General features: G+C 38.7%; 1 protein-coding gene across 2 annotated transcripts in view; it reads left to right on the forward strand.

The window, feature by feature from the left end:
- b3gat1a (beta-1,3-glucuronyltransferase 1 (glucuronosyltransferase P) a) overlaps window positions 1–21,002 on the forward strand; it is a 111,212-nt gene that overhangs the window by 77,375 nt on the left and 12,835 nt on the right. The window contains exons 3-6 of one of the 2 annotated variants that reach the window (XM_046865004.1): window positions 12,335–12,452; window positions 13,453–13,595; window positions 15,714–15,785; window positions 15,878–16,392. In XM_046865004.1, the coding sequence (XP_046720960.1) occupies window positions 13,484–13,595; window positions 15,714–15,785; window positions 15,878–16,392 (699 nt within the window). In that variant the 5' untranslated portion in view covers window positions 12,335–12,452; window positions 13,453–13,483. The remainder of the gene's footprint in view (window positions 1–12,334; window positions 12,453–13,452; window positions 13,596–15,713; window positions 15,786–15,877; window positions 16,393–21,002) is intronic. The other variant, XM_046865005.1, reaches the window with a different exon arrangement.

Below are 21,002 nucleotides of genomic sequence, written 5' to 3' on the forward strand. Positions count from 1 at the left end.
GGTTAAGTGCCTTGCTTAGGGGACCAGGAGTGGCAGTCCAGAAGTGCAACTGGGATTTGAACTCACAATCTTAGGATCCAATGCCTTTACCACTAAGCTACCACCTCACGATATCCAGAGTGACTTACAAGAGCTGCTTAGTGGTGCTGTGTTTTGGTGCCCACTTTCACAAATAGGTGCAATTTGGAACAGCCAGTCTACATACTGCCATGTTTTGAGAAGGTACTGTAGGAGGAAATCAGACAAACCTGGAGAAAACCCATATGGTCATGGTGGAAAACGTACGGCAGGAAACTCCAGATATAAGCTCAGGATAATGTGGAAAAGGAGCAGCCCTGGTGTTGTGTGATATACCGTAATTTCCGGACAATAAAGTGCACCCATATGTAAGCCGCTCCCACTGAATTTTACAAATATTTGTATTTTTAACATAAATAAGCCGCACCTGTCTATAAGCCTGTCTACACTAATGTACTTTACACAGGCTTTAACGAAAGACACGTTACACCTTTAGGAGCATAGCGGTATTTTGGGAATAGCCTGCCGCCGCATTTTTCTGCTATTACTGCATGTGTGGAGAACGAGGATTATGTCCTTATTATTTTCTGATGCTCATTTCTAAGGTTATTTGACTAAACCTTTTTTGAAAACCTGTCTGTGCTTATATGATTTCTGTTGCAACATCGTCGTGCGTTTAAAAATCACCCGATGGAAGTTTTTTCTCCCGATGCCGTGCAGCTCAGAACACAGGTGACGTGAGTTTTTTTGTTTCCGTTCGGAAATTTTATTGGACTAATGTTATGGGGCTCAGTTTTTTGGCTTGAAGTTTGTGAAACCAGGAAAACCCAGGAAAAATTCATAAATTAGCTGGTTCATTGTTTAAGCCGCGGGGTTCGAAATGTGAGAAAAAAGTAGCGGCTTATAGTCCGAAAAATACGGTACTAACTAATTATTCCTGTATTTAAAAAAATTCAATCTGCCAGACATATTTGTTCTTCACAAAAGTGTTTTAAAATGATTGGTTCCTGCATCAGGTCACATTGGACTGTATACAACAAAAAAACAGGAAAACTGTACACAACAAATAAAAAAATAAATAAATAAATAAAAAATGGGATTGTTTAGAAATCTTTTCAGATACAAAATTGTGTGTGTGTGTGTGTGTGTGTGTGTGTGTGTGTGTGTGTGTGTGTGTGAGAGAGAGAGAGAGAGAGCGACAGAGAGACAGACAGACAGACAGATAATGCTATTACTAGGGGTGTAACGGTACAGGGCTTTTGGTTCGGTGCACGTGTACCGAATGCAATCTTTTTTTACGTGATGAGCATAGTTAAAATCTGAGTTTCCTCAGGAGCGTATCAAGTGGCAGAAGTTTGTTTATTCTCTGCCTCGCACTTTGTACACTTTGAGTGCATATTATTATTATTATTATTATTAAACTTTGAAACATACACAACAATGCCAGTGGTATAAATTAGAAACTAGTGTTAGCGTAGTGTCACTGTGGCTACTCACTCCATACCGGACATAAGATTTGTTTTGCGCGTGAATGAGCGCTAGCATTAGCCACTAACCAGGAGATTATTTTACAGAAGGTAGCGTTTTATGCTGTTTTGCACAAATTGCTGCAAAAATATTCAGTGTTTACAATAAAAAATGTATATATATATATATATATATATATATATATATATATATATATATATATATATATATATGGGCAAATAAATGATCAGTGCTGCAGTGTCACTGTGTCTACTGTTTCAATTTCTTGTGTTGTTTTTGCACTAAATGTTGCATACATGCACTTGTTATAGTGTCCTACTTAGTTTTGTGTATTTATGTGTTTTGTGCTACTATGTTTCATTTATGTTGTGTTATGTAGATCCTCAGTCTTGGGGAATTTGACATTTGACAATAAAAGCTGATTGACCTTGACTTGAGTTATAAGTATCCACATCTCAAAAGCATAATGTACAGTCATCCTTTTCTTCATCTGAATGGTCCAAATGCACTTGTTTCTACTTACAGTTGAAATGATCATGTAGCTACCTGCAAAGATCAGCCCAGTGGTGTGTTTGTTACTTTTACCGGATGGACAGGTTGATGGACAAGGTCAGACATGAGTCTCCATGGACTATGATGTTTGCAGATATTGTTATTTGTGGTGAGAGTAGGGAGCAGGTTCAGAAGAGCCTGGAGAGGTGGAGGTACACGATGTAGAGAAGGGAAATGAAAGTCAGTAGGAGTAAGACAGAGTACATGTGTGTGAATGAGAGTGGAGGTGTGCGGTTGCAGGGAGAAGAGGTGGAGAAGGTGGAGGAGTTCAGGTACCTGGGGTCAACAGGGCAAAGTAATGGAGAGTGTGTTAGAGACGTGAAGAAAAGAGTGCAGGCAGGGTGGAGTGGGTGGAGAAGAGTGACAGGAGTGATTTGTGATAGAAGAGTATCTGCAAGAGTGAAAGGGAAAGTTTATAGGACTGTGGTGAGACCTGTGATGTTGTATGGATTAGAGACAGTGACATTTAATAAAAAACAGGTGGTGGAGCTGGAGGTAGCAGAGCTGAAGATGTTGAGGTTTTCGTTGGGAGTGACGACGATGGACAAGATTAGAAATGAGTTTATTAACTTTTTAAAGAAAATATTATATATTTTAAAATAGTCATTTATATAAAATAAAAATATATTAAATAAATATATAGATATAAATATATAAATATGTATTTATGGAAGGCCAAAAGGGTTATATCTTTACACTACCTTAGCATTTGACAGTGGCACACTGAAATATTTAAAAAACATGAGACATGTTAAAACACATTGAAAATGTGACATTGAAAACTGTCAGTATGATATATATTATCATCCGTCTCCATACCCCCCTGTCCTCTGCATCTGCCTCTTTCAAACCAACTACCTGCATGTTTTCCTTCACCACATCCATTAACCTCCTCTTTGGTCTTCCTCTTTTCCTCCTTCCTGGTGGCTCCATCCTCAGCATTCTCCTACTGATGTACCCCATGTCCCTTTTCTGCACATGTCCAAACCATTTCAATCTCACCTCCCTCACCTTGTCTCCAAAACGTCCTACATGCGCTGTCCCTCTAATAAACCCATTTATAATCCTGTCCATCCTCGTCACTCCCAATGAAAAACCTCAACATCTTACAATATGCAGTACTTCATACAGACAGTTAGTTTTTGCACCACCATGCCACCTCGAATTATCAGGACTGTGTTTTTTAACCATAGCTAATGCACTGTCCAAACCCTAGCACCAGCTACACATAATTACTATAATATGATTCTTTTATCGGTACATATTTTCTACTCATTTCCAAACCTTGGCAGTTATTACAAGAAAGAAGCTATTTTACAATATCCAACATGAAGGCCTGAACTAATAACTAAGCATTCTTCTTTTCTTTTCTAATCTCTGTCTATTTCATTTTAGAGTCTATTGATGCTCAAGAATGGATTTGTCCATCTTCTTCTTCTTCTTCTTCTTCTTTTTTTTAAATCAAATATTAATAGACTACTTATTATGGATAGGCCTTGGCTTCACTCCTGCAGGCTCATTGCCAGCAGTTACAGAGATTTATACACTCCAGTTGATGCAATTTGGAGCCTGGGATTTAACTGAAATATTCATATTGAATTTCGTACAAGAAAGTGAGAAAATATATTTACATGCATTAGCTTTCGGTAGAGGTGTAACCGCGGCCGGAGCAACAACACTCACCCTTTATTCAATCATCTCACAAATTATTCATATGAGCACTGTTTCTGTGTTGCCTTAATCAGAAAATACAATTTTGAATCGCTTCGCACATTCATTTTTATTAGTATTCAATCTAAGATTTATGTTGTCATGAAAATTAAATGAGCTGCCTTTCTTTTAGTTAAAACTTTTTTTTTATTTGGTTAGCATTAACCACAATGGTGTTCAGCTACCTGCTGATAATGGTGGTAGTGGGATGTCCCTTATCTCTACCTAAAAAAGAGTGATGCAGCATCACTTTAATATTTTAGTGTGTCCAGCTTAATAGACTCACCTCCTCATTTGTACTCTCTGATCAAACAGATCAGCTTCAAAAGTTCAACTTTCACACGAATACCGCCATCAACGCCACCACGCTCGCTCGTACTTAAAATTAGAGTTCAAACATGAAAACAAATTGTGACCATAGCTATTTTGCATTACAGCTCACGCTTTGGCATCATACAGAATGCTTCCCCAAAAACCACACACACACACACACACACAGCAACAAAGAAAATGGCAGCATCACAAGTCTAATGAGCAAGGCACACACCCACACAGCATCAGTTCGAGATCATAACAGAACCCCCACAATGCATGAGTCGCACAATCACTTCAGAATAAAATCACGGAACTTTCCGAGGAAAAACTTTTTTGTTTTTCAAGAACAACGCAAGAGAGTCTCATCAAACAGTCATTCTCTAAATTGGGACAGCGTGCATGAGGTGCGAAAGTTTAACGCTCTGTGTGGGTGCAAAGATGAATCAAGAAACAGAGACAGGGCTACTGTGGGATTTCAGCATTGTCTTTGCGCCAAATAATTGAGTGGGTTTTTCAAAAACAAGCAATTAACCTTCTAAACTCTTAGCTCATTATTCAGTTGTTAAGCTTATATTATTCAAGTAACTTCTATAAATGGTAATATTTGGGTAATTAAAGTGGGACGGTGAGGAATTTGTGAACTGTTAGTATTAGCTAGGTGTGTAACGGTACACAAAATCCACAGTTCGGTACGTACCTTGATTTTTTATTCACAGTTCGGTACAATTTCGGCACGGTTAGGGAGGAGCAATGCAACAACATCATATTGCTTGTCGTTTTTTTTTTTTATAACGCAATTTATTATTATCATCTGTGATCATCAACATTTCAACAATTTGCATTTTTCAATAAATACAATTTTAAATAAAATGCCTGCTTGGTTAAATAATACATAAAATAATATTTTATAAGATTTAATACAAAACAAATTGAAAAAAATCTAAATAATGCAATAAACTTTTTTATTATAATGATTAATTTGAGTGATCAATTAAATTGGCACAAATTCAATGTATTGGATAAAATTTAAATTCAAATATTCTGTAATAAATAGAAAAATTAAATAGTTTACATTTGACCCCAGATATGTGTGTGTGTGTGTGTGTGTGTGTGTGTGTGTGTGTGTGTGTGTGTGTGTGTGTGTGTGTGTGTGTCAGTCCAGTTCCTATGTATTCGAGCAATTAAATAACTTGCAAAAAGAATTTATTGCTCAGTCTAGACATGATGGCCCAAATACTTCAGTAACTTTTTTCAGAAAGCAGGAGAGTGAAGAGTGTGTGTGAGAGGTGTGTGTGATCAGCCACAATGCTGTTGGACTTGTGGATGAAGCTTGTTATGTAAATGTCTATAATGGAAGAAAGGGAGACCCCAAAGATCTTCTTAGCTGTCCTCACTATCCACCTTAGGGTTTGCAATCTGAGATGATGCAATTCCCAAACCAGGCATTGATGCAGCTGCTCAGGATGCTCTCGATGGTCCCTCTGGAGAACATTCTGAGGATGGGTGGTGGGAAAAGCTTAGAGAAAACTCAGTGTTAGTCATTAAAACACTCCAGACTAAAGCTTTTCAGTTTATTTGATTTAAATATCATTTGGTCAAATCTGAACATTTATTTTCAATAGTGTGATGTGAGGTGAAGGGCTTTATAGTTTTTTATACTGCACCAATCTACCAAATGTTATATTTGTACCTATTTATCTGAACACATTACAAACCTTTATAGCTAGGTTTAATCTGGAGAGTCCACGGAGCATGTTAGTTCCTTTTATTACCTTTGTAGTCTACGTCAATTCCTCACAAGCTTTATTTTTTCTTTCCTCTCTTTTTCTTGAAGTGTTTGACACATAAATACAGCTTGTCATATTGCACCGAGCACCAAGTCCTCTGTCCTTAAGATTTTACGGTGACAGAAAACATAAAATAACGATAACATGTAAAAACAAGTGTATTCGAATAAACCTGTGATTTGTCTTAGAGTCAGAACTACAGTCTGAACTGCTGCTGAAGAAAATAAATCAACCACATCTGACCATCACGTTTAAGACTGGGTGGATATGATATTAACTCTTCTCAAAGAATGAGTTGGAGAGCTGCAGCTTCCCAGGTTTTAGGGCTCCTTTACCCATTTAATTCCTCGTCAGAGCGTTTGACTGAGACACGCCCCTCACTATAAGTCTGTGTCACCTCTTGTTCGCTCGTCTTAAACCGAGCATGGAAAAGCCATTCGCTTTTAAATCGGAGTCAGGAAGACGTTCAGTGCAGTAGCCTGATTACATTATCAAAGCATATAATTACACGAAAATGTGTACCTGAGGCAATGCTGGCATTCAATAGCATGCTATATCAGCACCTTCATTTGTTAATCCTTCGATTCTGTGCACTCTTTAGCAATGGATGAATCACTGATGCAGACAATTTACCTACATTTCACAGCAGTGTACTTGTAAATGTATACCGAAAGCCTGATCTGACAGTGGAAAATCTTGAGAATCTATGAATATAAAAAACTAATGTCAAAGAAATATCTGGCATTAGGCATGCCGTAGACTACAAATTCTGTTTGCATGCTGTTTATCTATGATGACTATATTTTACAGTTTCTATATCATGAAGTTTTGGGTTAAATATTCAAAAATCGCTGACTGATTTTTTGACTGATTTGGTAAGAAGCAGTGCATTTATTAGATTTTTACATTACTGTAGAATAATTTTGTTATAGATGTTTATTTAATGACCCCTGCATTATTGACTCGGTACAAAATATTTGACAATCTCAAGACAATTTTTTGAAACAAAAAGTTAAATGTTATAGAAAAAACAGTTTGTATGTCAGAACGCTAATTGGGAAAAAAAAAGAAAAAACATAATGAAGGATGTATCATGTTCTCTTTATAAAAATTGCTCTAATTCTATCTGAGAATTCTTTTTTGGAAGGTTCACTGCACCATTTATCTCTTAGTTTATGGTGGTTTACTGCTCTTTAGAATTAATTTTATCTGTTTTTTCCTCTTAACTGTTACCACAAAATTGCATACACTTGTAAAGGATTTCTTTATATGGTAGCATTCAATTTGAACTTGGAGACCCAAACCTGTTCCAACATTATGCATCTGAGGACAAAACCGGCTGTTTTACATGCTTTAGAGTGAAAGATCACGGTTGACCTGCTATAGAGCTCTGAATTCAACCCTATTGAACACCTTTAGTATGAATTGGAACACTGAATGCACCCCTCCTCCAACCTGACTTTTACTAATGTCCTTGAAGCTAAATGAATACAAATCTCCTCAAGAACACAGCAAAACCTAGTGTAGAGAGAAAATAGAATATGTAATATTAATATTTAGTAATAAGTAATAGAAATTAAAATGAAAAAAGAAAACACAGAAGCCTGCTTAAACATGCTCCGTACTGTGACTTGTTACTCCCAAGTGAAAAAGACCTGAACACAATTTCTTCAATAACCACCTTAGTTTGTAATGTTCTTTCAAGAACTGGATCAGAGCACGTGGAAGTTAGATTTGCGCAAAACCTTCAGTTAAATAAAAGGTTATTCACCCTTTTATGATCTGCAAGCTTGATAATGGTGATGTGCCTGAATAAAAAATGCAAAGCTGTCAGAAAGGGTTGGAAATTCTAATAAATAAAGTCAGTACAGAGTCTGTAGGTGACTTTATTCCCCAATGTGATTTCCATGTGTCAGAAAATCGCTCACTGTCACACTGCAGCAAAGAACATCATCTACACATCCCTCTTTTTTTGTCAATACACAGCTATTCTCTGGAGATCAAATTGTTTGTGAACTTGTCCTGAATGAAATCATTCAGTCGGATGTATATGCTGAGTTTGTCTGTCTATCGAAACAAAATGTCCTCTGTGTATATTAGTTTATATCCTTCTTATTTTTTCCTCCTTCTCCTCAACACATTTTCTAAACACTGCTGCATTTTGTGAATTCCCTCTGAATCATCTGGCTAAAAAAATCCCTCTCTGCCTGCTTTGACCTGTTTGCTCTTTTCATTTTTGTGTTTGTGGTCAAAGGGGTCAAAGTGAATCATGCTCGAAGCTTTTTTTTCTCTCAAGGCTCCTGTAAATAAAGCTGAGTCTGTGGAGATATACAGCGAAGTGAAGACAAGACTGCAGATACATGCGTGATCACAGAGTACAGCTCAATGTTGAAGGTTTATTAGGCAGTTCTGAATGAAGAAGGTCAAAGGACAGATAAATAGAAGTGCTTTCTTCCAAATGTTAAATGAATTACATGCCCAGTGGATATTCTATAATGTCAGCAGGTCAAGATGGATGTAGTAAATGAATACTTTTTATAATCAGGGCAAAATCAATATCACACAAACCTAGTTATGTTTTCTATTTAATCAATTACCAGTTACCAACACAAACTGGTAAAAATAAATAAATATTGGGATGAATTGGAACTCGGTCTGCACCCTAGCCCTCCTCACGCTACATCAGTACCAGGATGTTGTTATAACAGTAATAACAGTAGGAATAGAGTATTTAAAAAGAACATATCTTATGGTTAGGTGTCCACAAAAATGTATCCATAGTGTGTATAATTTTTTTCTACATTCTTTTCCTAGTTACAGTATATCTAAAATACTGTATATATATATATATCTATATAAACCAGCCAGGCATAACCTTCAGCAACCGATCGGACATAACATATGACCTCCTGCCTAATATTGTGTCCCACTTTTGTTGCAAAAACATTCCTGACCTGTCAAACATTAACTTAACAGCATAAACTTCTTCAGCAATTTCATCTACAGAAGCTTGTTTGTTGGATCAGACCACATGGGCCAGTATTCGTTCCCCATGTGCATCAATGTGCCTTGGTCACCCATGACCTCGTTGGTTCCCCACTGTTTCTTCCTTGCACCACTTTTAATAGATACTGACCACTGCATACCGGAAACATCCCATAAAAGCTGCAGTTTTGGAGATGCTCTGACCCAGTCGTCTAGACATCACAATTTAGCCCTCGTCAAACTCACTTAAATCCTTACACTTGCCCATTTTTCCTGTTTCTAACACATTAACTTTGAGGACAGAATGTTCACTTGCTGCCTAATAAATCCCACCCGTTAACTGGTGCCATAATGAAGAGATAATCAGTGTTATTTACTTCAACGGTCATAGTATAATGTTTTGCCCGGTCAGTGTGTATATACTGTATATGGAAATCGAACCAATCAAATTTGTAAGACAATATTACACATCTATCAAGTATTATAACTAAAGTGATGTAGCTGATGTCAAGAAATTGTCAAAGCCATAATTGACAGGTTTTTTACATTTACATTTACATTTACATTTGTGGCATTTAGCAGACGCCCTTATCCAGAGCGACGTACAAAAGTGCTTTGAGTCTCTAGTAATGAATAAATCTACACTGGTATGCAAGATTACAAACTTAATATAAATATAACTCGAATTCTACAAACTTGGAAAGTGCTAATTTAGCTATTTCAGGAAGAGGTAGGTTTTCAGTCGTCGTTTGAAGATAGTCAGGGACTCTGCTGTACGGACATCTAGGGGAAGTTCATTCCACCACCTTGGCCCAGAACAGAGAAGAGCCTTGAAGTGTACTTACCTCTCATTCTGAGAGAAGGAGGTACCAGTCGAGCAGTGCTGGAGGATCTCAGACAGCGTGGTGCAGTGCGAGATGTGATGAGGTCACTGAGGTAAGATGGTGCTGGTCCATTTTTGGCCTTGTAGGCAAGCATCAGTGTTTTGAATCTGATACGTGCAGCTACTGGAAGACAGTGAAGGGAGCGCAGCAGAGGGGTGGTGTGGGAGAACTTGGGCTGATTGAACACAAGTCGTGCAGCTGCGTTTTGGATCATTTGCAGTGGACGAATAGCGTTCAGGGGAAGACCTGCCAGCAGAGAGTTGCAGTAGTCAAGTCTTGTAGTAGTCAAGTTTTTCCCGTGTTTCCGTGGCATAATCGCAGCATAATCAAATCGTTTATTATTTTAAAGCGCGGTTTCACGCCCTGCCTGATATTTAAACCATTGTACAGATATTGCTTTCGTGTACAGTGTGCACATACCTTATTACACATTTAAATAATAATTCCATATGGGACTATGAAATTTCTTATATCTTATAGTTTGGGTCCATGCAATAAAACACTTTAAAATACTCGAATAATTTCAATTCACGGGTATTAATAGCATCCTCAATCGACAGGTTGATTGATACCAGTAAGGGGAGAAGACGTGCAATCAAACCGTAGAAAAGAAATGACGCAATTTATTTTTGTCTAGAGAGCGTACATGGACAGTGATGCTCATTTTTGTACATTGTCCTTTTTGTTAAACCAGCTTCAGCCATCTGAAATCAATATTTCACTTTCAGATTTCACCTTCGCTGACATGCACAGATAAAGTGACAGTCATATCAATAGTGACCTATTGTGGCTCATCTCCTCGGGGAAGCTCCAGTTATTATCGAAACGTATTCCAAGCGGTGGCTAGGCTTGGGAAATGAGCTGCTGAGTATACAGTCAACTCTTCATTAAGCTCCCTCTTTGTTCTGCAACCCAAACATTAGCGGGCGCATCCGAATCAGCATGTTCTGTAGACACAGAGGAGATAAGACATTATTATTTGAACAGAGATGCCTTGCTCGCTTGTCTTGAGGCATAATAAAGATTCAGAGCATCATCGTGTCAAGAGCATGGCACAGTCCACAGCGTTAAATTAGCAGCTTGTAGCGTTGACACGCTTTTGTTGTTAACCAGTAATGTTTCTGACAACTGGTTAAGCACCAGTTAGCTTTGGATTTGTTCACAAATCATTTCATCTGCCTGACGTTCGGTCAATCTCAGACTTTCAGCGCTGAGGTCTGTAACTCATGCTTAGCATTCTCATCCACGTGCTTTTCCTTATATGCATTACCCCTTTGAGGGAAGGAGGAAATTGACAGATAATTGAACTCCGCTCCCTCCACTCCACCTGCGCCCCAACCCAGGGGATGCACATTTATTTCTCCTGCACACACTCAGTGTTTTGCCGCAGGCATCTCCATATCACCTGTTCGATTGGTTCATTGTAACATCAGCGATGACTAGACCAGACCTGCCTGAACAAATATCTATTAGAAAACTCATGCATGTCTTTATATGCTCGTCACACGGACCTCCAATATTTTTTCTCGCATTTCTACTAGAGGTTTTATTAAACAAGACGCATTTCTCTATCTTGATCAGAACTAACATAGCAAGGCTACAATGTCATAATAAAAGGCTCCATAACACAGAACAAACAAATGCCGCATTAATAATGCAATAGACGCATCTCCCCATTGACCAGTGTCCTTTCTTCCACCAGGATGAAAGGGGAAAGGTCACCAACATGCTTCTAAAGCTCCAGCTTGTAATTAGGATTTGAGGACATCATCATTAATCAATAAACATTGAAATATCTTCTTGTTTTGTTTTTTTTTTTGTCAAAAACACAACAGCTACCAAAACTGGCAAATTGAAAACAATTTTAATGATCAAATGTTTTCATGCTTCTTGGCATCAGAAATACATTTTATCATTCTGAAATTCTTAGATGCTGTTAAACTGCATTGCATGATGCTTATTATTATCATTGTTATATCATGTTAGGTTTATTAGTCTGTTTCCATTTTTGTCAGCTCCAGATGCTTTTCAAAGAAAAACAAAACTTTTAGAGTTTGAATTAACATTTAAACTTTTGCACATGGATGTGGTAGCTAACTTGACAATACCCCTCTGCTCAAAGCCAGTTCCATTTAGATGTGTTTTTTATTGGTTGAAGAGAAATGGGGTTTGCTATAGAGCTCTGACCTCAATCCTATTGAACACCTCTGGCCTCCTCACCATACTTTAGTACCTTAGCACCCTTGCAGCTAAATGAGCGAAAATATCTTGACAAGCACACCCATAATCACGTGGAACATCTTCCCAGAATTTATTATAACAGCAAATGGGGACTACATGTGGAGTGGGATGCTCAAAAACATTTAAGTTTCTTATAGTCAGGCGTCCACAAACCTTTGTCTTTATAGTGTATGTATAAAGTGGGACACGTTGTTTCTGAGGCAGTTTAGTTGCATTTTGTTCTATATTGTATAAGTAAACTCTGTTGTATTAAAAGTCTAATGACCCAAAAGTTTTAAACATTTCCCTTTAGAATATCTGTTTATGCTGTATGTGTTGATTTAATGATTTAGTTATATTGTATGTGTGTTGTAGGTTCTCTTCTCTGCTGTATAAGATGACCTGGGCGGCGATGGCCCGGTGCAGGATCTCTAATAAGCGGCTTTTGCAGCTGCACATCCAACACACATCTGTCCGTTGCTTATAACCACGGGTAAAAGAGGACACCATATAAACACACACATGTACATCCACTAATTTAGTGTACTGCATCATAGAGTCAGTCAACAATGTTAAAAGGTTATGGTCAGGGATGAATTCAATTCAATAGGTTTGTTAGCTAATGAGTGAGCCAGTGTCGACTGTGGCAAGAAAAAATCCCCCTGAGATGGTATGAGGAAGAAACCTTGAGAGGATCCAGAATTAAAAAGGGAACACATCCTTATCTGGGTGGCACCGAATGTCCATTCATTAACCTGAATGGACTTGTGCCGATGTAAATAAAGGGCAAAATGACAGATTCATACATTATAACTTGTAGTGTTATTAGGATGCAGTGGTCATAACAGGCGTAGAGACTTCAAAGGTATTGATCCATGTAATGAATGTGATAATAATGTAATAATAGAACAAGACTGTTATTCAATTTCAATTATTATTGTTATTCAAAGTATAACAGTACATATTGTGAAGCATTTTTTGCATGAGGACTTTTTTGGATGGAGTCTACAATGCTATTTTTTTGTAACTATGTAAAGGAGTAAAATTACTGTTAAGTTTTCTGCTGATGTTGGACTTTTAGCAAGTTGCATTTTTGCTGACATTCATATGGCATGAAATAGGTTCATAAACAGAATTGCTGTTACGGAATTGTTGTGATGTACTGAAAATAAAACACTTCAGGACATGCTGGTCTTGTAACATAATAAATTTCAGGGCGACAGCCCATCATAATACCACAGCGTTGATTATATAGATATGTTTTATATCTGCATGACCTGTAGTAGTTTATTCGCTAGTTAATTGTGGGTCAAATGCAAAGTATTGACACCAGAAGTGGAAACTGTTTAGGTTAGTGTTAGGTAGATTATCACTTTGAATCTTCACTTACCATAATAGCAAACAGTGTTATCATGCAGAATAAACATATACAAATACCTTACTAATACCTGGTCTATTTCACTCAGACACGTGTTGCCTTCGTCTTCTTTCAGGTAATGACCAGGCACAGAATCAACCCTGGAGATGCCGAAGAGAAGAGACATTCTTGCTATCGTGTTAATCGTGTTACCTTGGACTCTGCTCATCACTGTGTGGCACCAGAGTGCCATCGCCCCCCTGCTCGCTATCCGAAAGGGTAATCAGATCTCTTTGTTTCCCAGAATGACCAAAATTATACATTCACTTCAACAAATGGCACATTTACCAGACTTGTTCTTCTTATAGTTTGTACATAAATAAATTGTACATGAATTAGTAAATTATTTTATGTCACATATTTATGTTCTGGTATTATGATATTTGATATATATATATATTAATATTACTCTTTATAACATTAAGCATAGTTAGTTACTGTCTATTTTGGCATTGTTGTAATATTTACACAAAACATGGTAAATATTTTAATCATACTAATGGTAGATAATTATATAAAAAATGGGTATGTATGTAAGAATGTAACAGACAATGATAAATGAATCAGGTTCATTTATTTTAGTTTAATTCAGTATTAATTATTGAATTAAAATTTAATTTGTCACATGCACATTTATATAGAATATGACATATAGTGAAATGCTTTTTTGACTGTCTGACCTTATAATATTTATAAAAAATATACATATATAGAAATGTTTTTTATACTTATTCATACTTAAAAAAAAATATATATATATATATATATATATATATATATATATATATATATATATATATATATATATATATATATATATATATATATAATTTTTTAAATTCCTATTATTATTTATTTATTTTTAAATAGTTCATCACTGATATATTTGGATTATATATACTGGAGAATCACAAAGCTGCAGTCTTACCCTTTTTTGCACTATATAAGGTATTTCTTCTTCAATAACACTATAAGCCCTATTTTCATCCACCATGTTTGTATCACACTTCTTTTCCCCCTTATGCACCTGACTGAAATCTAAAATTGTTCAGACCAAAAGTCATCAGGCTAATCTGTTTAGCAGCTGAACAGTGATAGCCAAAGCACTCTGATCCATTTTAATCTCTTGAGTTATCAGAGTCAGTTATCAGCTTCCTGGCAGGTCTCCGGTCAGCTCTGTTGCTGTCCATTCTAATTTGTCTTTGTGTCCTACATTTCAAACAGAAGCTGTCGGAACTCGACAAAGCAGTGCTTACACTCAGACATGCTGCACAACTATAGTTTCAATTGCTGAAGAATTCCATAAGAAATCAGTAATTCCAGAAAATTTCAGGTTCACAGCAGGTCACTCATACACACATTTCATGTACATAGAGTGCTTGTCAAAAGTTAGTAAGTTTTTGTTTTTTGAGAGACAATTCAATGGAATCCAGATTAACTTAGACCAAAATATATATTTAAGTATAGATGTTAAACTTATATATATTTAAGTATAGATGTTAAAAATCCTCCCTTAGCATCAATAACAGGTTTATACAATCCAGCTGACTGTTTTTCTTTCTAAATAACACTTTAGAAGCTCGGACGTACGGTTCGAGTCATTGTCTTGTTGTATGGTGAAGTTGCTTCCAATTAGCCACAGTCCAGATGGAATTGTAGGACGCTGAAATATGGAATTGTATCCATGCTGCTTTAGTATTTATTCCACCATTTAACTTATATAATGAGTTAACATGTTCTACAAATATAAACAGAAACTTGTGAATTGAAGGTGACATATCTGTTTTATCTCAAATTTTATGTTATTGTCTAAGATGACAAATTGATGTTGACCATTAAATTACTGTTTTTTGCATATAAACAAAAGGAACATGCGCTTGTCTCTCAAAAACAATACTACATTATATTTCTATTTTTTTTAACAGGCACTGTATACTTCATTGCATCTACAGTACATTAGTAATGTTAGTAAAAGTTAGTAAAACATGTTCCCTAATTACAATTGCCTACAAACAGTACAAAGTGCACATTATTTGGTGTAGATTTGCCACCAAAGAAAAAAACTCTTTTATTTTTCATTTCTGTGTTATTATTATAATTTAATGTGATGAATTTATTGTCCACTGAGAAGGACAGATCTCAGTTATATGTTAATTGCCTTATATTTGTAACTGTGAGGACATAATCATTGTAAGGTATTGTTTTTCCAAATCTTACATCTTTACTTGCGGCTACAGTGCTTTCCAAAAGCTTTAGCATGAAAACTGTAAGGATTTGCAGCAGGTCAGAGTTTGAGGGTGTTGCCCTCTTACATTGCCTTACTTTCACTCTTTCCAGCTTGTCACCATCTAGTTAAAGAGATCTTTATCATACCCGAGCGGCTAATGGTCCAACGGCACCGCCTGTCAGGTACTCCTCTTGGGCTCTTGGCATGTGTCAGACATAACAAGAGCAGCTCCGGGGCGTTCTAATGCCTGAATTCTCTTTCTCTGTCCCCGTAGATGATGGCACTGGAGAAGGCAGGCACGATGCAGGAAGCCAAACAGGCGACTCGAAGGAGTTCTGCTCCTCTGATAAGGACATAGTAGAAGTGGTGCGCACCGAGTACGTGTACACACGGCCACCTCCGTGGTCTGACTCCCTGCCTACCATCCACGTCATCACACCGACCTACAGCCGGCCGGTGCAAAAGGCTGAGCTCACTCGGCTCGCCAACACTTTCCTGCACGTCCCCAACTTGCACTGGATCCTGGTGGAAGATGCACAGAGGAGGACACTGCTGGTCACCCGTCTGCTGAGGGAGACGGGCCTCAACTACACGCATCTGAACGTTGAGACGCCTCGTAACTATAAGCTGCGAGGGGATGCCCGAGATCCCAGGATCCCTCGGGGAACCATGCAGAGGAACCTGGCTCTTCGGTGGCTAAGGGAGACCTTCAGCCCCAATAGCACTCAGTCAGGCATCGTCTACTTTGCTGATGATGATAACACCTATAGCCTGGAACTCTTTGAAGAGGCAAGTTGAAAAACACAACCTGTTATGAACATATTTTAAGCAAATATACTGCGTATATGTATACAGTATAAAGAGAAATCAAGGTTTAGCATTTCTCCACTGGCAACACTGGGAATCATGAATCATTTTAATATCAGTAAATTCTAGCCTTAAATTGGACATCAGTGAGTTCAGAGGTACATTATTTACTCCTATATCACTACCTTTAATTGTAGCGAAAGAAAGCTAAACTTTTATTCCCTCACCAGTTTGTCTTTTTTCTCTCTCTTCAAAGTGATTCAACAAAAAAAGCCCTATGTCATGTGACAGAAAAGACCACCGTACTTTTACTGGAAAACATAAAGTTACAGCTTTATCTTTTAATAATGCTGTGGTATAACTGATAATATGGATAAAATCAGTAAACTGTGCAGTGAAAAAGCATGTATTGTAGTGCAAATAAAGTGCAATAAGGCAAGACTCTGACAAACCAGTGGCAGGCCATCGGGGCTAGCGTAGCCTTCTCTGCTGCCCAAAAATTCTTCAGAATTCAGAAATCAGAATTTTATCATATCTGACTTATGTTTTGATATATTTTTGTTCATGAGTAGATATTAAATTACTTCGGTTAGTCTACTGTTTTAATTTCATAGAATTTCGGTTAGTCTTTCTATCCAATCAGATTTCAGCCCTTCACATTACGTGTTGCTGTAAGGCTAGTAGAAATGAACAGCGCAGGCTCTTGTTGGATTTAAATAAATGCAGTTTGAAGCTGTTGCCTTAAGCAATCAGACTGTGATTTGACTACTCCGAGGCCCCCTAGAAGGCTTCAAGTCACAGCAGCTATTTCACATCATTTGAAAGGATGTTCTAAAAAGCTAAAATGTATTTGTGTGTCTTTAAAAGCTTTTTTTCATTCCTCAATGGCTGACAGAGGAAAAGAAATTGATTTGGTAGTAGATTAAACTTACAAGGACATTTGCAAGATTGACCTTCCAAGAAAAGCTGGACATTGTGTGGAAAGATCAGCCAAAACAGTTCAAAACAGTTATTGAGCTTTTTTCATGAATCATTTATACTTTGTGTTACTTTTCGTGAATTTGCCTGAAAAACACACACTTTGCCTATATTTCAAATCCCAGGAAAACTGTAACACATGGGAAACATGCACAAAAATGCACAGTAAACCCAGGGCCATTTTATAAGGTTGATATTGATGCTGCTGCTAAAGATGACATATGCAGGTGTTGCAGCTGTGGCTGCAGTGAAAAGAGACTTGATTAATTGTATTCATTGGGTTTTTTTCCTTAGTAATGGCATTCATTCTCACTGCATGAGATTCCAATCTGTGATGCAGCGCTCTGTTATACTGCTTTTCTTTATAATATTGATTGTTTCTGTAGCCGTGGCATTATAATGATGGTGTTAAGAGGCAGATTATTTCAGATTGAGCTTTGTGTTGTTTGCCTGGGAGTAGAGCATGTTTAATCGACTCTCGAGAAATAGACGTTTGTCCGTGCTGTAGCTGCATGGCTATACGTACGCTCCGCTCCTGGAGCTCACTCTTCGAGGAGAGTGATCTCCTGCGCGGCTCAGGTCCCACTCTCGCCTAAGGTTGTGGGACAGCAGTCAGAAGAGTGCGAGAAGGCCAACCACTCACTGTGATGCAGTTCCAGAGGCTGGTGGGTCTCATGGCAGCAGCGTTCAACGTGATTCCACTTGGCCTCCTCCATATGAGACCCCTCCAGTGGTGACTCAGAGACAGAGGGTTCTCCCGAGGGGCAACCCACTCTGTACTATCAAGGTCTCAAGGCGAGCTCTCCGAACCTTAGATATATGGAGCCCTGGGAGCATCTTAGTCGTAGCGTAACGCTGATGACGGACGCATCCCTCACAGGGTGGGGAGTGGTCATGAGTGGCCGCTCCGCCCAAGGTCGGTGGAACGAGCTACATCGTTCATGGCACATAAACTGCCTGAAGATGATTGCTGTGCTTATAGCACTCAAACACTTTCCTCCGAGACCTGAGGGATCGCCACGTGCTGGTCCGTACAGACAACAAGTAGGTGGTTTCATACTTCAACCGCCTAGGGGGTCTCCGATCTCGCCCCCTGTACAGGCTGGCGCAGCAGATCCTCCTATGGTCCCAGGGGAACTCTCACTGAGAGTAGTTTACATCCCAGGCCGGTTGAATTGGAGAGCAGATGCCCTTTCGAGGCAAGGGCTGAGGCCCTGGGAATGGAGGCTCAACCCCGAGGTGGTGGGGCAGAATGGCAGAGATATTACAGAGCCCAGGTGAATCTGTTTGCAACTCGGGAGACTACGCACTGTCCCCTCTGGTTCTCTCTCTCTCACCAAGCCCCAGTGGGGTTGGACACCATTGTGCAGACGTGGCCAAGGCTACGTCTGTACGCCTTGTACTGCTCCCGGGAGTTCTGAAGAGAATCTGCCAGGGAGGAGTACGTCTCCTCCTGGTGGCACCTAGTTGGACGGGAAGACCGTGGTTTATGGACCTGCTGTCCCTCCTCAAGGGACCTCCTTGGAAATTCCTCCCAGGAGGGATCTCCTCTGCAGGCAGGGCGAACCCTAGTTTACCCCCAGCCAGAGTTATGGAAGCTATGGCTGTGGCCCTTGATGGCTATGGCTGTGGCCCTCCTCCTTTCCTAGCCCCAGACCAGGAAAAGCAAAATCAACTGTGTCCAGTGTGAGCACTGGTACATATCTCCACAGGACGAGTCCATGGAGAACGTTGAAGCAGCTGTGTGTCAGCCAATAAGCAGACTCTCAGCAGATGGATAGTGGATGCTATTACCACATGTTATGAGTCCTCTGGTCTTCCCACTCCTTTCGGCTTCAAGGCTCATTCAACCGGGAGTATGGCGGCCTCTACGGCCTGGTCCGCAGGAGTTCCCCTACAGGACATATGCAATGCTGTGGGCTGGTCTACCCCTTTGACCTTCGTCAGGTTTTACAACCTCGACATTAGAGCCACTCCTGGCTCCTCTGTCCTGCATGCTGGTGGTGCTCAGACACTTTAGGCAGGGTCTGGTCAGTATGGCGTGATTGAACACTCGCTCCCAAAGCGTTATGACGCAGCTCGAGTTCCTGAAAGGGAACGTCACTAGGTTACGTATGTAACCATAGTTCCATGAGGGAATGAGACGCTGCATCAACAGGCCATACTCCCTGCATCCCTGTGGCGCGAATTAGCGTTCAGTGTACTTAAAAAAATTTGGAACAAAGTCGATCACGTCACATGTCGATCAGTGGCTACTAAAGCGGATTGTATTGTATGGCATCAGATCATGTTATGGATTGTTTCTCATATCGAATAGAAATCTCAAATTTCAAAGTCTCAAACTACAGGGGGTTAGGACATTTAAAGCGGTTGGTTTGTTTCCATTCAAAATGAAACGCAAACTAGTAGCATGCAGGGATTTTTTTTTAGGATGATGGACAGAAGCTGAGATGGTTGATGACTGGCACAATATGAGCAGCTTGCTGAGTCACTTCCGTATCAGCCCAGCAAAGATGAAGATGAAAATTGATATCGTAGACGGACAGTATAATCTGCTTGTCGCATGTTTACGGCGACTGTGATGACTGTGCTATTTCAGATAGCATCTCTATACACAACTCGAAGAAGAAATACCACATATTTATTTTTGCTCATTTAATCAATAAGCATGATGTTCTTAAGTTTCTTCTAAAGGAAAAACAAATCTGTATTCAGCATGTGGACAGTTCCATCTTAAAAGCAGGACTATGATAGCATGATTGTAGATGAGCCATAGGTGAAGGATGTGCTTTAGTATGTCGATGGGGATTGCATGATTGACTCTTCATGCCTTGTTGAAGACACTATCATTACCTTTGTCTTGAGATCACCTGTAATGCTTTGAGTTAGAGATCTCCTATCACTTCAGATCCTTTTACTGGGCAAGCTCTTTGAGACTTCCTGTCTTATTTTTCTTGTCCCACTTACTGATCATTACAGGCTTTAAAGTCTGAAGCCCAGCACTTTAGCCGACATTCAATGGTACTTTCGCTTAGCATCTTGCCTGCTAAAAACTTCTAGCTAATAAGAGAGAGACTTGGAGTGTATTTGAGAGAGAGAGAGAGAGAGAGAGAGAGAGAGAGAGAGAGAGAGAGAGAGAGAGATCTACGTTCTACGTTCAATCTAAGTTCTGCATTTGCATTGAACAATAATAGCTGCAAAGAAATGGCTGTACTGGTGTAAAGTATCTCACAGATATCACATATGCGTATGTACCAAAAGAAGAATTGATTCTCACCAATATTCCCACAAGGAAACGCTTTGTTGAAGGCTGTTTGCTTCAGAGAAAAGATTTCTTGCAGTTATTTCACACTTCTCAAGACTGATTGGTCAAAAGGTGTTGCTATGGCTATTTTATATTCTGTTCCACAGATGCTGGTAAGAAAGCATCTGTTTACATCTGCTGGAAAATAAGTTATAATAGGAACTAACTTGTTTCTCATGTGTTTAACTGTAACTTTTGAATTTTTTTTAAATATATATATATATAATTGGAGAATTATAGAAAAGAAGTACAGTATAGTTTGGGGACACGTCCGTAAGATTGCTATGCACTTTTTGAAAATCCCATCTCA

The sequence above is a fragment of the Silurus meridionalis genome, chromosome 13 (assembly GCF_014805685.1).
Source record: "Silurus meridionalis isolate SWU-2019-XX chromosome 13, ASM1480568v1, whole genome shotgun sequence".
Lineage (NCBI taxonomy): Eukaryota > Metazoa > Chordata > Actinopteri > Siluriformes > Siluridae > Silurus > Silurus meridionalis.